At 37.6% G+C, this 17,152-nt stretch overlaps 1 protein-coding gene across 2 annotated transcripts in view; it reads right to left on the bottom strand.

Annotated features, from left to right (window-relative positions):
- Window positions 1-236: 236 nt before the first annotated feature.
- ITGB1 (integrin subunit beta 1) overlaps window positions 237-17,152 on the bottom strand; it is a 57,892-nt gene continuing 40,976 nt past the window's right edge. For both annotated transcript variants that reach the window (XM_031015488.3, XM_004049247.4), the window contains exons 12-16: window positions 11,718-11,956; window positions 11,280-11,502; window positions 10,060-10,292; window positions 8,204-8,370; window positions 237-1,475 (exon numbers count right to left, since the gene is read on the bottom strand). In XM_031015488.3, coding sequence (XP_030871348.3) covers window positions 1,410-1,475; window positions 8,204-8,370; window positions 10,060-10,292; window positions 11,280-11,502; window positions 11,718-11,956 — 928 coding nt within the window. In that variant the 3' untranslated portion in view covers window positions 237-1,409. The remainder of the gene's footprint in view (window positions 1,476-8,203; window positions 8,371-10,059; window positions 10,293-11,279; window positions 11,503-11,717; window positions 11,957-17,152) is intronic.

Genomic DNA, 17,152 nt, shown 5'->3' with positions numbered 1-17,152 from the left:
ATAGCAGGGTAAGTAAGGATCTATCCACCATGATTCAGAGAGCCCAAGGACAGTCTTCAAGTCTGTATTTCACCATACCACTTTCCTTATGTCCCTAGTACATTTTTTTAAAGAATTATGTTTTAGCTTCATAAGTGAACTACCCACCAACCAGAAATGCTTTTCCTCAACTTCTTTAATCTATAAAAATTTCATGCACACAACCTGATAAAATACATCAGAGTCAAGACATCCGATTTAAGTATTTTAGGCATATTTAATAAATAACTTCAGTAAATAGCACTGTAAAAAGTGAACTGTTAAAACTAAAGGCACTTAAAACAAGAATGTGACTAGTATGAAACAAGATGGGCAACTCAAATGGTGAGAAGTAAACATACAGTGGTCTGTTATGGCACTAACTCGAAGTAAGACTCGCGTAGGTGAGAGCTGTTGCATAGCCACAGTATAACTTCACATGTTCATTAAAAAGGCAAATTGAACGCTAAAACTTCAAAGAAAAAGTACTCATAAAAAAAGTCTTACCCCAAAATTGCAAACAAATACATTAAAAGATTAGAAGAGGTGATAGAAAGCACCAGACATTAAACAAAATAAAAATAATAAAATAAATTCAACTCGAAAGGTCCCCATTCAGCAAATACTTTGTAAAGTATGGCCTGTATGTAAATAGTGCTAAATCAAGGACTTTTTAGCAGAAAATTGCTCGGTTCTTTTATCTAAGGCTTGAATTTGTAAAGTGAAGGCATAAAAGTTACCAAACATTAAGTAACTCTTAAAATGGCACACAGGTTTTAAAGCTATTGGTTTTTCCTTCCTAACTCTCTGAATTTTTCCCATGGCCTTTGTAGATCAACTATTTCAAACGTATTTTACACCAGCAACTCTCAACGTACTTGTCTTTCAGATATGTCATCAGTCATGTCTAACAGGCAAATAGCAAAATAACAGATTTAAAACAATCCTTAACTAGCTAGCAGGACATTTACTTTGGATTCTGCATAACTGCAAACTGACATATTTGTAAAGCTAAAAATCAGTTTTAATACATGATTAACAGAAACTCTCATCATGCTCATTACTTTAACTATTGCCCTTTCAATCGCTATAGAAATATCACTTAATCCAATAAGCTTGATTTCAATAGTCCAGGAAGAAAAGGTCAAAAAGGCACAATGTGACCTTAGCTGACAAGAATAACCATCCTGTCTCAAGTCTTTTGTCAGTCCCTGGCATGAATTACAACATTATTTTCAAAATAATAAAACATTTTTAAAATTATACATATTGTACATTTTCAAAACCTGCACATGAGTAAAACCATGGCAATATTGCCCTAAAGCTACCTAACTGTGACTATGGAAATTGCTACTTTGCATTCAGTGTTGTGGGATTTGCACGGGCAGTACTCATTTTCCCTCATACTTCGGATTGACCACAGTTGTCACGGCACTCTTATAAATAGGATTTTCACCCTAAAACAAAAAAAATGAGAAAAATTATCAGTTACTCTACTAAAATTATGTAGAATAATTTTTAAAAATCAAGACTAAAAGTTGCAATCATCTTAAGAAGTCATTTCTATTTTATTTGTCCAGATATCACAGTTGTTTTAAAGGCATTAATAACGGTTTATATAAAAATAGAAAATGGAAGCTTTGCTTTACAAGTCTAATGATGCCCCGTTATCTGGTGCTATTTCATTCTTGAGTCCTTCCTCCACTGGAGGCTTGATTTAAGAATGTTCTCCATGGCACAGAATGTGCTGTCATCATGGATTCTCTCCTTTGAACTAGTTTACAATGCCTGCCTTAATGAAGCATGAACTCCGCTGCCATCACTGCCTGATTCTTATCCCTTTATCATGAACAGAAGGCGCCTGCTAATCAAAACGGGAATCCTCGGCTTTCACTGCTGGGAGGGAGGTGTGCTTCTGGGGTCTTCTACAGAAGTTACTAATTTAGAGAGTAAGGCTGTCATTGTGTCAGGGACAGCACTGCGCCCCACCAAGTCACACTGCCAAATTTGCTTAGAATGTTAGATAATTACCATTCCTTATGAAATAACTTGTTATGCTTCAATATCATATTGGTGAAATGTCTTATTGCAGTGCTATAATTCAGTAAACAGTACTGAAGTCAAGCCTAGCAAGCAGGCCCCAAGCCATCAACACAAGAGATCTTTCAAGATCCAAAAATATACTGACAGTGATGTTTTAAGCAGAAAAAAACATATCACCGTATCACCCTTTTCCTTAAAAATTCTCTTATACTATAACTGCTACATTTAAATACTTGCTATAGCATTCTTTTTTCTCCTTTTCTTATAAATTGAAAGCAGGCTTGAAAGCCAAGTGAGAAGTGTGACCAAATAACACTTTATCAGAGAAAATTACAGTGAGTACAAATAAAAAATACTTGTTAACTATCAGGGAAATTTTTTTTAAGAAAAAATTAAGATTTTGGAATGTTGTTCAGTTTTATATCTCACTATAGAACCAACTGCAGGTGATTTTTTAAAAAATATTTATAGAAAGCATCTAAAAACATTTTTTGATCTAAAAGTAATTTTTGTTTTTAAATTTTATTCACACTTCACTGCAGACTGTATTTGGATCTGCCTTTTGGTGGCACAATTTCTGCCCTCAAGGAAGGTATAGTTTGATGGGTGAGAGACATGAAAATAAGGCACTCTGATAAATAAGTTTACAATAGAGTTATGAACATAATCTGGGAATAGTATAAGAAAAAAGTTATTAACTTTAAGAAGATTAAGGAGATTTTCATTGTGAAATTGACTAGATAAATTATTGATTGGTAAATAGCAATCTATGCAAAGTCAAGGTGTAGGGAAAAGAATGGGACATTTAAGTAGAAATACATACAGTTCAGAAGTTTCTAGAGTTAGGGGAGGGCAGGCGCGGTGGCTCATGCCTGTAATCCCAGAACTTTGAGAGGCCGAGGTGGGTGGATCACTTTTGGTTAGGAGTTTGAGATCAGCCTGGCCAACACGGTAAAACCCCGTCTCTACTAAAAATACAAAAATTAGCTGGGTGTGGTGGCGGGTGCCTGTAATCCCAGCTACTCATGAAGCTGGGATAGGGGAATCACCTGAACCCGGGAAGCGGAGATTGCAGTGAGCTGAGATCACACCACTGCACTCCAGACTGGGCGAAAGAGCAAGACTCCATCTCAAAAAAAAAAAAAAAAAAAAGGAAAAAAAAGAATTAAGGGGGCATATGATTGGAGGTGAGGAGACAAAGGAAGAACAGTCCTAGAGGCCTTGCTATGAAGTCTGAACTTCATCCTGTAGGTATCCCATACCAATGAGGGAAAAACATTAACATATAAAGGCTGGGTCCTGCAAGACACCAAATAAACCACTGTGATTTCAGCTCAGCAGCTCATGTGATACCAATCAGAACCAGACAACATACCTCAGCCCTCACTCCCCTCTCCTCAAAATACACCTTGACTGGTTGTTTCAGAAACATGGACAAACTCAGGATCCCTCAGAGACAAACAGCATATAATGCGGATGACAAAACTGTGTACATCAAACTCTCAGCTCTAGTCCCAACTGAAGCTAATACATTATACAGTTGTGAGAGCAGACATTTCAAAATGGGGGTCAGGAAACTGGATTCTAGCAACTACTATCTTAAAAAGCCAGAGTGCAAATAAATTACACTCCACATTTATATCCTATCTGATTTGAGGCTAAGTGCTACACATTCCTTCAAATATGTTGGGAAAATAAATTACCATCTAATTAAATTTCTTTAATACAATATATTTGCTAAATCTAGTATTTAATACTCAAGAATTATAAGGGAAGGACAAAAAAAAAAAGAAAACAAAAAATAAAGAAAAAAATAAAGAAAAAAAGCCCTATATAGATGAGTCCAAAGTGTAATTTATATGGAAGAACTTACCTTTGGAGAAAAATCTGTCTTATCGTATACACAAACATTTGTATTTATTATTTCAAAGTCCATTCAAACAAAAGTTTAACATGCAAGGTTAGAGGTAAAATTAAGCTCACTATCTGTATTAGGCATCATTTTAAATGAAGGTAAACTAAAATAATTCAGATTAGTTTCCATCATTCAGAGTGCAACACCACCCCAACCCAAAAAAACCCGCATCAAGAGAACAGGGTTATATTATGAAAGGAAGCCCTCAAGCTCAGTAAAATGTCATCTTTGTGCTCACTCTGGAATGGCTGACAGTGGTAGCTGCAGAACCGTCTCTACAATGTATTAAATACATAATGCAGAACTGTGGGAGATTTGGGAGACACATTTAAACCCGCATAGCAGCAGATGAGGACAGACCATTTTTTTAACCCACTCCAACAGTTAGAAGCTGATAATGTGACATGTTCTTCTTAATGTTCCTACATGGTAGTCTTGTGCCAAAGTAATTAGTGCCTGCCCATTATTTCAAAAATTTCAATGACATAATTGACTGGCAAACCTTGGTCCGTATCAGAAAAGTTTCTTACAATCCATGATGTAATTTCTTGATGCTCATTCATTTATTTCAATTGTTAATTTCTACTTTTTCTTGAGAAAACATCTCTTAAAGTAATCTGTAGCCATCAAATTGCCTGGACTTCAATAATGCATAGAGAAATTTTTACCAAACTTCTGCTTCCTGAATTACATAAAATGCTTATTTTAGCAACATTTTAGCCATATATACATTATAAACATTAAGTTTAAATAACATTTACTGATAATTTCCTTCAAAATACAATTAAAGGTACAGCAAGGGTGAAAATTTCACCTCAGTAGGACAGAAATTTTTCTCTTATGAGAAATAACCACATGAAATTGTCAACATTTGACTATTTTTGACCTACAACTAAAGAAAAAAATATGTATTAAAAAAAAAAAAAACCTGGCAATGTCATTGGCTAATCAGTTTTCCTCTAAAAATGACTTTCTGTAAAGTACTGAGAACGAGAAAAATATGTTGTCTCAGACTAATACAAATATGTACGAACCTGCCCATATGTGAATTTGAATGTAATTTTCTGCCATCAAATTTAACTTTAAAAAGTCTTACCGTCTACTTAGAAATAAAAATCTGACAAGTTAATGATTTCTAATGTTATCAGCACTTCCCATATCACTTGTAACTATTAAACATTCCTGTACTGTAGGCTCTTATTCATGATCAGTTTGTAAGCACACTCTCAATAGTCAAAAACCACAAAGACAGCACTGGGTTCCATGTATTAAAGTGATTTCCCTAACATGATGTTTGCCAACAGCAGCAGTGTTAACTCTGACAGAGTAACAACAAATTGTAAAAGGGCTGTAAATCTCTATAAAGAGTGATCTACCTCTTCCTAACCAGGTAACAGGGACTTCTGAAGATACGTAACTGCTACCAAGTACAATGTCATAGACAAGAACATGGACTCTGGAGCCCAACTGCCTGGGTTCAAATCTCAGCTCTCTGACTAACCAGCCGTGGGAACTCGGTCAAGTTACATAACCCTTATGTGTCTCAGTTTTCTCATATGTAAAACATTCCTACAACTTTCACTATGAAGATTAAACACAGATTAAGTGGTCAGAATCATGCCTGAGACACAGTGATTTTTATGTAAGTGTTCCCAACACCATCTTTATCTGCACAATAAGGTAGACAGTGAGAAAAGCAGAAATCTTCCAGGCCCTATTACAGTCAGTCAGTTGGGAAAGAGAAGAAGAGTTCTCAATCACCAGTCAGGAGAATTGAGTTCTAATCACAATTAACCTTTGTTATCAGAGTTTTAGGGGCTTGCATGATTTTATTAGAATATGCTGGAAGCATTTCATGAAAATTCAGATATGAACAGTTATAAACTTACATTTGAAAATTAGAATCATTCTCACATACACACACACACACACACACACACACACACACATATATATAATATACATACATATATATGGTCTTCTGGCTTTTAATGAAATTTCAAGTTATATTCAAGAAATGGATCTCTAATCTTTTGAGAACCAATAATGATATTGTAGTTGCATACCATACAAATATCATAGTAGGTTACATTTTTCTATTTTGCAATTTGGATTTCATGATCAATTTTCACTATCCAACCCTAAAATTTACTCATAACAAATCTGTTATTTAAGGATAATACTGGTGGGGCACAGTGGCTCACGCCTGTGATCCCAGCACTTTGGGAGACCGAGGCGGGCAGAGCACTGGAGGTCAGGAGTTCAAGGCCAGCCCAGCCAATGTGGTGAAACCCCATCTCTACTAAAAACAAAAAAATTAGCCTAGCATGGTGGCAGGCACCTGTAATCCCAGGTACTCGGGAGGCTGAGGCAGGAGAATTGCTGGAATCTGGAAGTCAGAGGTTGCAGTGAGCTGATATCACACCACTGCACTCCAGGCTGGGCGACAGAGAGAGACTGTCTCAAAATAAGTAAATAAATAAACAGAAAAAGAACAAAAGATAATAGGATAATATCATTCTAGGCACAGGACTGTTGTGAGGATTAGAGCTGACAGGCTGATTTCATATACTGGAGCGCATTTGCCAAATACAACCACCCCATACAAAACAGAGTACTGACTCCCTGTGACAGATGAGAGAAGTGAAGTGACTCAATGCTGTTCTACTTACTAAGTGGAAGAGGTGGGATTTGACCTGAGGTCTGATTGCAAAGCACATTCTCTTTTCACTACAACATGGCTGCTGTTTCTATATCACATTACTTATTTTACGGTCTTTCTAAACGCAAAGTTAACATACAAAAAGAAAAGCCACAATAGCGATATTTAAAGCCAGACTTAAAAAAAGAACAGCAATAGTGATAAAGGACACACAGTGCAGTAAAAAAGATAGAAGTTCACATGCAAAGGCAGAAAGTGAAAGAAAATACGAACGGCAATTTAGCGACCAGCTTTACGTCCGTAGTTTGGATTCTTGAAATTATTAATAGGACTCTTGTAAATCGGATTTTCTTGCTAAAGTAAAAGAAATAGTTTCTAATGATTTCATCAGAAAAAAAAAGACATTTATAGTGTTCAAACACTATAAAGGGATTTTTTTCTATTCTACCCTTCTGAAATTTGTAATTTAAAAAATTGATTTTTTAAAACCCAAGCAAATTGTAGTAAAGTGCAACTAACTACAATTCATTTACAATTTAAAAATACTGAAGATTGGCATTGCTTTCTTGTATCAAAAGATGAATACACAAAGGCCAACATTTGGTTACCCCACCCTCTGACTCCATATTTCAAAGCACTAAATGCTAACATAACCTTTCAGTCACTTAGGGCTTTTAAGATTTTTATAAGCCAAGGTTTACTGAGATATAATTTTCATAGAGGAACATACATCTTTTTAAAGTACATAGTTCTGTGAGTTTTCAAATACATAAATCCACCCACAATCAAGATCATCCCAAGGAAGATTCCTTACGCCCCTCTGTGGTCAACACTTTCCCCCATTCCAGCCACTAGCAACCACTGATTTTTGCCCCTACGGTTTTGCTTTTCCAGAATGTCCTCTAAATGGAATCATATAGTATATAGCAGGGGTGTCCAATCTTTTGGCTTCCCTGGGCCACACTGGAAGAAGAATTGTCTTGGGCCACACATAAAATACACTAACGATAGCTGATGAGCTTTAAAAAAAAGTTACCAAAAAAAAATAATAATAATAATTACAATTTCTAAGATTACAAATTCGTGTTGGGGCCACATTCAAAGCTATTCTGGGCTGCATGTCCTGGCCGACGAGCTGCGAGTTGGACAAGCTTGGTATATAACCTTTTGAATCTGGCTTTCACTGAAGGTTATTTTTGTTTGTTTGTTTTAAAGAAAGAAGCAGCTTTCCATTGAATAGCTTGCTACACAGATAACATTATTTAGGATTCTACTTCACATTAGATGAAAAGGCAGATTTAGGATCAAAACTATTAAAGAAATAAAAATACTGGCCACAGTAACCAGAATATACATGCTTATAATCAATGTTTTGTTTCAATGGGATATATTTAGGATGCTTTCTGTTTTTCACTAAATGCAAATTCCTTGAGTAAGAAACTTTTGGGGGGATTAAAATACTTAAAAAGGACTTTAATAATCAGCCTGACAGCTAATACGTAAGTCTTAGGAGTATTACATTTACTTTATAAGCCACTTTGCTTTTTGGATGTTTTGTAACTTACCGTGTCCCATTTGGCATTCATTTTCTCCTTTTCAAATTTAGCAAACTCCCTTCTGTCATGAATTATCATTAAAAGCTTCCATATCAGCAGTAATGCAAGGCCAATAAGAACAATTCCAGCAACCACACCAGCTACAATTGGAATGATGTCTGGACCAGTGGGACACTCTGCAAAATAAGAAGGTAATAATGAGCACCACAAAGAGCTGTGCAGTGTCTTATAAAAAACATACAGGAATAAACACCCAAGAGAGTGAACGCACACTATCCCAAAGAATCTATAAAATAGCTCTTAGAACTAACAAGTAAGTTTACAAGGTTGCAGGATACATGATCAATGAACAAAAATCATGTTATTTTTCTATATATATAATTTATTTCTACATATTGAAAATATAAATTTTTAAACAGTAATATTTACTACAGAATGAAAAAGCATGAAAAACTTACATATAAGTCTAACAAAATATATGCAAGATTTGCATGTTAAGAATTACTAAATACTGATAAAAAGAAATCTTTCAGACTGAATAAATGGAGAGATATTCCATGTGCAGGAGTTACAAAACCTAATACTGTTAAGATGTCAATTCTTCCCAATTTGATCTATAAACTCAATGGTATCCCACTCAAACTCCTGGCAGAACTTCTGTAGCAATCAGTAAGCCACTTCTAAAATTTACATGGAAGGCAGGGAACTAAGGAAGTGTCTCAAAAACACTTTTGTAAAAGAATAAAGTTGGAAGACCCTGCTTTCAGGGCTAGCTATAAAGAAAGCTACAAGACCATGTGGTATAGCTAACACTCAGATACATGGAACAGAATACAGAGTCAGAAACAGGCCTACACATGTAAGGTCACCTGATGTTCAACAAAGGTGGAGAAAGGACAGTCTTTTTTCAGCAAATGCCCCTAGAACAAGTGGACACTGACATGAAAAAAGCTGAGCCTTTTGTCACACACTAACTCAAAATGAGTTACAGATCTAAATGTGAAACCCCAGAAACTATAAAACTTCTACCAAAAAACAGAGGAGAAAAATCCTTATAATCTTGGGTTAGGCAGAGTTCTTAAAGACAATGTAAAAGCAAGAGCCACAGAAGAAAAACTTGGTAAACTGTACTTAATCAAAATTAAAACCTGTGGTGTTCAGAAGACACTTAAAAAAATGAAATGATAAGGAGACACAGGCTGGGAGACAATATTTGCAAAACACCTAGCTGATAATTCAAAACAGTACGGGAGTCTAAGAGTCTGGCAGCTTCTTAACAAAGTTAAACATATGCTTACCATATGCTCCAAAATGCCATTTTTAGTATTTACCCAAGGGAAATGAAAGCTTATGTTCACACAAAAACATGTACACTATGGTAGAAAATTCCAGAGAATCTACAAAAAGGCTACTAGGAAAACTAAGATTAAAAAAAAAAAGTTTCACCTCCAGAGAAGTTGAACAAATTCAACACTTTATATTAATATCCTTTAACAAATTATCTTTCCCAGTATTCAAGCTTAAATCAAGCTCTAATTTTAAAATCATCAATCATCAAAAAACTCTTAATATGCACTTGGTGTCAGGCATCGTTCTAAGTGTCTTATATAAATCACTAAGTGTCTTATATAAATCACTGTATTTAATCTTCAAACTCTCCACTTAGAAAACTTAAAAGTGGAACTCTCTTTTCCTTATTTCTTATACAGTTAATTAGATAATATTTTAAGCTTTGAGAGATGAAAAATTTCCCAACTTGACCTAAAATATTCCAGCTGGAGGCTGTTTCTGGATGTTAGGCCTAAATAAGCAGAAACAAGACATACAAGATATGAAAAGAATGTCTGCAATCATCGCATTTCTACCTGGATTCTCCACAACATGAACCATGACCTCGTTGTTCCCATTCACTGAATACGTAAAATAGAACCAACAGTCATCAACATCCTTCTCCTTACAATGGGACACAGGATCAGGTTGGACCGGCTGGGGTAATTTGTCCCGACTTTCTACCTTGGTAATGTTAAAATAGGAACATTCCTGTGTGCATGTGTCTTTCTTTTCTCCTTTATTGAAGGCTCTGCACTGAACACATTCTCTGTTACAAAAAACACAAATTATGATATTTACATTTTATTATTTCAGTAAATATTTGTTTAAACATATTTCCCATGCTAAACTCTTGTGACCAAATTGAACAAACAGCTATGAAGGAAGATTTGAATAAATGAAGAGGAACATTACATTTGTGGATAGAAAAATTATGTAAAAAGATGCTAATTTCCATAATAAAATTAAAGATTTATTACAGTTCAAATTAAAACCCTATTAAGAAATAAAAGTAAAATAAATTAGCCCTATCACATATTAAATATGTAACATAAAATCATAATAATTTTTTTTTGCGATGGAGTCTTGTTCTGTCATCCAGGCAGTGCAGTGGTGTGACCTTGGCTCACTATAACCTCTGCCTCCCGGGTTCAAGCAAGCCTCAGCCTCCCAAGTAGCTGAGATTACAGGCACACGCCACCATATCTGGCTAATTTTTGTATTTTTAGTAGAGATGGGGTTTCACCACATTGGCCAGACTAGTCTCAAACTCCTGACCTTAAGTGATCCACCTGTCTCGGCCTTCCAAAGTGCTGGGATTACAGGTGTGAGCCACTGTGCTCGGCCAAAATCATAATAATTTAAATAATATGTTACTAGTATAATAATCCTTCAAGAGGAAAAATCTTTAATTTGGCTTAGTTTTGTCAAAAGATAGTAATTAAGAAATTGGTAATGACAAATTAAATTAAATTAAATCTTAATTGCCAAAATAAAGGTTACCATGTAAATTCAATTATCCAGCACATTCAGATCAAAATAATAGTACAACTCTCACATGACACACTTCATACCATGTAATATATACTAGCTGTTGAGAAAGAACTTTTAAGAATTAAAGAGTAGGCTTCCACATGGCAGGCATTTTATTTACAGTATATTTTAATATTGGCACTGTTCTGGTTCTAGTAACAATACAGGCTTAGGAGAGCCACAAGGAAGTATCAACTATTTTAAGCAACTGGGAAATACTTACTTATGCTCAGCACAGACACCAAGGCAGGTCTGACACATCTCACACGTTTGCCCTTGAAACTTCGGATCTGTACACTTACAGACACCACACTCGCAGATGCCCCGGCCATTGCAGATCTGTCCGTTGCTGGCTTCACAAGTACTAGTATCCAAAGAACAGTCACATGCACTGCCAGTGTAGTTGGGGTTGCACTCACACACACGACACTTGCAAACACCATTTCCTGCAATTAAGCATATCATTTCTCAAAATGGTAAAAATATACAATCACAGTATTGACTGAAAAGTAAAATAAGCAACAACATGTGAGAAAGTATACCTAGGGGCGGGACTGACCCTCAAGCTACCCCTTTTCTACTTATGCACCAACTAAACTCAAGATTTTTCGTGGCATTAGATGGGATCACATCTTACAACCACTTCAGGCCCTTTACTTACCTCCACAAATTAAGCCATTGGATCTATCACAGTTGAAATTATCACACTCGCAGAATTTGCCAGAATAAATTTCATTTGTATTATCCCTCTTCCTACAAACACACTGTCCGCAGACGCACTCTCCATTGTTACTGCAGATTTCTGAACTGTTTTCTTTCCTGCAGTAAGCATCCATGTCTTCACTGTTAACTTCATCTGTGCTGCATTCACAATGTCTACCAACACGCCCTTCATTGCACCTGAAGAAACATGCCAAAATTGCAATCACACAAAACAAAAATAATTTAAGAGGTTCCAAGATGGCCAAACAGGAACAGCTCCAGTCTACAGCTCCCAGCGTGAGCTACACAGAAGACAAGTGGTTTCTGCATTTCCAACTGAGGTACTGGGTTCACCTCACTGGGGCTTGCTGGACAGTAGGTGCAGCCCATGGAGTGTGAGCCGAAGCAGGGCGGGGCATCGCCTCACCTGGGAAGCACAAGGGGTCAAGGAATTCCCTTTCCTAGCCAAGGGAAGCTGTGACAGACAGTACCTGGAAAATCAGGACACTCCCACACTAATACTGCGCTTTTCCAATGCTCTTAGAAAACGGAACACCAGAAGATTATATCCCGCGCCTGGCTCAGAGGGTCCCATGCCCGGCTCAGAGGGTCCCACGCCCATGGAGCCTCGCTCACTGCTAGCACAGCAGTCTGAGATTGAACTGCAAGGCAGCAGTGAGGCCGAGGGAGGGGCATCCCCCATTGCTGAGGCTTGAGTAGGTAAACAGAGCAAAAAAAAGCTAAAACTGGGTGAAGCCCATCGCAGCTCAAGGAGGCCCGCCTGCCTCTGTAGACTCCACCTCTGGGGGCAGGGCATAGCTGAACAAAATCCAGCAGAAACTTCTGCAGACTTAAACATCCGTGTCTGACAGCTTTGAAGAGAGTAGTGGTTCTCCCAGCATGGAGTTTGACATCTGAGAATGGACAGACTGCCTCCTCAAGTGGGTCCCTGAGCCCAAGTAGCCTAACTGGGAGACACCTCCTAGTAGGGGCTGACTGACACCTCATACAGCCGGGTGCCCCTCTGAGACGAAGCTTCCAGAGGAAGGATCAGGCAGTAACATTTGCCATTCTGCAATATTTGCTGTTCTGCAGCCTCCACTGGTGATACCCAGGCAAACAGGGTCTGGAGTGGACCTCCAGCAAACTCCCAACAGACCAGCAGCTGAGGGTCCTGACTGTTAGAAGGAAAACTAACAAACAGAAAGGACATCCACACCAAAACCCCATCTGTACATCACCATCATCGAAGACCAAAGGTAAATAAAACCACAAAGATGGGGAGAAACCAGAGCAGAAAAGCTGAAAATTCTAAAATTTGAGCACCTCTTCTCCTCCAAAGAAATGCGCCTCCTCACCAGCAACAGAACAAAGCTGGACGGAGAATGACTTTGACAAGTTGAGAGAAGAAGGCTTCAGATAATCGGTAATAACAAACTTCTCCGAGCTAAAGGAGGATATTCAAACCCATCGCAAAGAAGCTAAAAACCTTGAAAAAAGATTAGACGAATGGCTAACTAGAATAAAGAGCGTAGAGAAGACCTTAAATGACCTGATGGAGCGGAAAACCATGGCAGGAGAACCATGTGATGCATGCAAAAGCTTCAGTAGCCGATTCGATCAAGTGGAAGAAAGGGTATCAGTGATTGAAGATCAAATGAATGAAATGAAGTGAGAAGTTTAGAGAAAAAAAAGAGTAAAAAGAAACGAACAAAGCCTCCAAGAAATATGGGACTATGTGAAAAGACCAAATCGATGTCTGATCGGTGTACCTGAAAGTGACAGGGAGAATGGAACCAAGTTGGAAAACACTCTGCAGGATATTATCCAGGAGAACTTCCTCAACCTAGCAAGGCAGGCCAACATTCAAATTCAGGAAATACAGAGAATGCCACAAAGATACTCCTCGAGAAGAGCAACTCCAAGACACATAATTGTCAGACTCACCAAAGTTGAAATGAAGGAAAAAATGTTAAGGGCAGCCAGAAAAAAAGGTTGGGTTACCCACAAAGGGAAGCCCATCAGACTAACAGCAGATCTCTCGGCAGAAACTCTACAAGCCAGAAGAGAGTGGGGGCCAATATTTAACATTCTTAAAGAAAAGAATTTTCAACCCAGAATTTCATATTAAGCCAAACTAAGCTTCATAAGTGAAGGAGAAATAAAATCCTTTACAGACAAGCAAATGCTGAGAGATTCTGTCACCACCAGGCCTGCCTTACGAGAGCTCCTGAAGGAAGCACTAAACATGGAAAGGAACAACCGGTACCAGCCACTGCAAAAACATGCCAAATTGTAAAGACCATCAATGCTAGGAAGAAACTGCATCAGCTAATGAGCAAAATAACCAGCTAACATCATAATGACAGGATCAAATTCACACCTAACAATATTAACCTTAAATGTAAATGGGCTAAATGCTCCAATTAAAAGACACAGACTGGCAAACTGGATAAAGAGTCAAGACCCATCAGTGTGCTGTATTCAGGAGACCCATCTCACGTGCAGAGACACACATAGGCTCAAAATAAAGGGATGAAGGAAGATCTACCAAGCAAATGGAAAACAAAAAAAGGCAGTGGTTGCAATCCTAGTCTCTGAAAAAACAGACTTTAAAACAACAAATATCAAAAGGGACAAAGAACGCCATTACATAATGGTAAAGGGATCAATTCAACAAGAAGAGCTGACTATCCTAAATATATATGCACCCAATGCAGGAGCACCCAGATTCATAAAGCAGGTCCTGAGAGACCTAGAAAGAGACTTAGACTCCCACACAATAATAATGGGAGACTTTAACACCCCACTGTCCACATTAGACAGATCAACGAGACAGAAAGTCAACAAGGATATCCAGGAATTGAACTCAGCTCTGCACCAAGCGGACCTAATAGACATCTACAGAACTCTCCATCCCAAAACAACAGAATATACATTCTTCTCAGCCCCACACCGCACTTATTGCAAAACTGACTACATAGTTGGAAGCAAAGCACTCCTCAGCAAATGTAAAAGAACAGAAATTATAACAAACTGTCTCTCAGACCACAGTGCAATCAAACTAGAACTCAGGATTAAGAAACTCACTCAAAACTGCTCAATTGCATGGAAACTAAATGACCTGCTCCTGAATGACTACTGGATACATAACAAAATGAAGGCAGAAATAAAGATGTTCTTTGAAACCAATGAGAACAAAGACACAACATACCAGAATCTCTGGGACACATTTAAAGCAGTGTGTAGAGGGAAATTTATAGCACTAAATGCCCACAAGGGAAAGCAGGAAAGATCTAAAATTGACACCCTAACATCACAATTAAAAGAACTAGAGAAGCAAGAGCAAACACATTCAAAAGCTAGCAGAAGGCAAGAAATAACTAAGATCAGAGCAGAACTGAAGGAGATAGAGACATAAAAAGCCCTTCAAAAAATCAATGAATCCAGGAGCTGGTTTTTTGAAATGATCAACAAAATTGACAGACCGCTAGCATGACTAATAAAGAAGAAAAGAGAGAAGAATCAAATAGACGCAATAAAAAATGATAAAGGGGATATCACCACCAATCCCACAGAAATACAAACTACCATCAGAGAATACTATAAACACCGCTATGCAAATTAACTAGAAAATCTAGAAGAAATGGATAAATTCCTGGACAAATACACCCTCCCAAGACTAAACCAGGAAGAAGTTGAATCTCTGAATAGACCAATAACAGGCTCTCAAATGGAGGCAATAATTAATAGCCTACCAACCAAAAAAAGTCCAAGACCAGACGGATTCACAGCCGAATTTTACCAGAGGTACAAACAGAAGCTGGTACCATTCTTTCTGAAACTATTCCAATCAACAGAAAAAGAGGGAATCCACCCTAACTCATTTTATGAGTCCAGCATCATCCTGATACCAAAGCCTGGCAGAGACACAACAAAGAAAGAGAATTTTAGACCAATATCCCTGATGAACATCGATGCAAAAATCCTCAGTAAAATACTGGCAAACCAAATCCAGCAGCACATCAAAAAGCTTATCCACCACAATCAAGTTGGCTTCATCCCTCGGCAAGACTGGTTCAACACAGGCAATCGATAAACGTAATCCATCATATAAACAGAACCTAAGACAAAAAACACATGATTATCTCAATAGATGCAGAAAAGGTGTTTGACAAAATTCAACAGCCCTTCATGCTAAAAACTCTCAATAAACTAGGTATTGATGGGATGTATCTCAAAATAATAAGAGCTATTTATGACCAACCCACAGCCAATATCATACTGAATGGGCAAAAACTGGAAGCATTCGCTTTGAAAACTGGCACAAGACAGGGATGCCCTCTCTCACCACTCCTATTCAACATAGTGTTGGAAGTTCTGGCCAGGGCAATCAGGCAGGAGAAAGAAATAACACATAACAATATTCCCACAAAGGGAAGCCCATCAGTTAATTAGGAAAAGAGGAAATCAAATTGTCCCTGTTTGCAGATGACATGATTGTATATTTAGAAAACCCCATCGTCTCAGCCCAAAATCTCCTTAAGCTGATAAGCAACTTCAGCAGAGTCTCAGGATACAAAATCAATGTGCAAAAATCACAGGCATTCCTGTACACCAATAACAGACAAACAGAGAGCCAAATTATGGGTGAACTCCCATTCATAACCGCTTCAAAGAGAATAAAATACCTAGGAATACAACCTACAAAGGATGTGAAGGACCTCTTCAAGGAGAACTACAAACCACTGCTCAACGAAATAAAAGAGGACTCAAACAAATGGAAGAACATTCCATGCTCATGGATTGGAAGAACCAATATCGTGAAAATGGCCATACTGCCCAAGGTAATTTAGAGATTCAATGCCATCCCCATCAAGCTACCAATGACTTTCTTCACAGAATTGGAAAAAACTACTTTAAAGTTCATATGGAACCAAAAAAGAGCCTCATTGCCAAGACAATCCTAAGCCAAAAGAACAAAGCTGGAGGCATCACGCTACCTGACTTCAAACTATACTACAAGGCTACAGTAACCAAAACAGCATGGTACTGGTACCAAAACAGAGATATAGACCTATGGAACAGAACAGAGCTCTCAGAAATAATACCACACATCTACAACCATATGATCTTTGACAAACCTGACAAAAACAAGAAATGGGGAAAGGATTCCCTATTTAATAAATGGTGCTGGGAAAACTGGCTAGCCATATGCAGAAAGCTGAAACTGGACCCCTTCCTTACACCTTATACAAAAATTAATTCAAGATGGATTAAAGACTTAGATGTCAGACCTAAAACCATAAAAACCTCAGAACAAAACCTAGGCAATACCATTCAGGACACAGGAATGGGCAAGGACTTCATGACTAAAACACCAAAAGCAATGGC

The sequence above is a fragment of the Gorilla gorilla genome, chromosome 8, assembly GCF_029281585.2.
Source record: "Gorilla gorilla gorilla isolate KB3781 chromosome 8, NHGRI_mGorGor1-v2.1_pri, whole genome shotgun sequence".
Taxonomy (NCBI): Eukaryota; Metazoa; Chordata; class Mammalia; order Primates; family Hominidae; genus Gorilla; species Gorilla gorilla.
The sequence above is the reverse complement of the archived record's forward strand: the minus strand, read 5'-3'. Positions and strand labels throughout refer to the sequence as shown.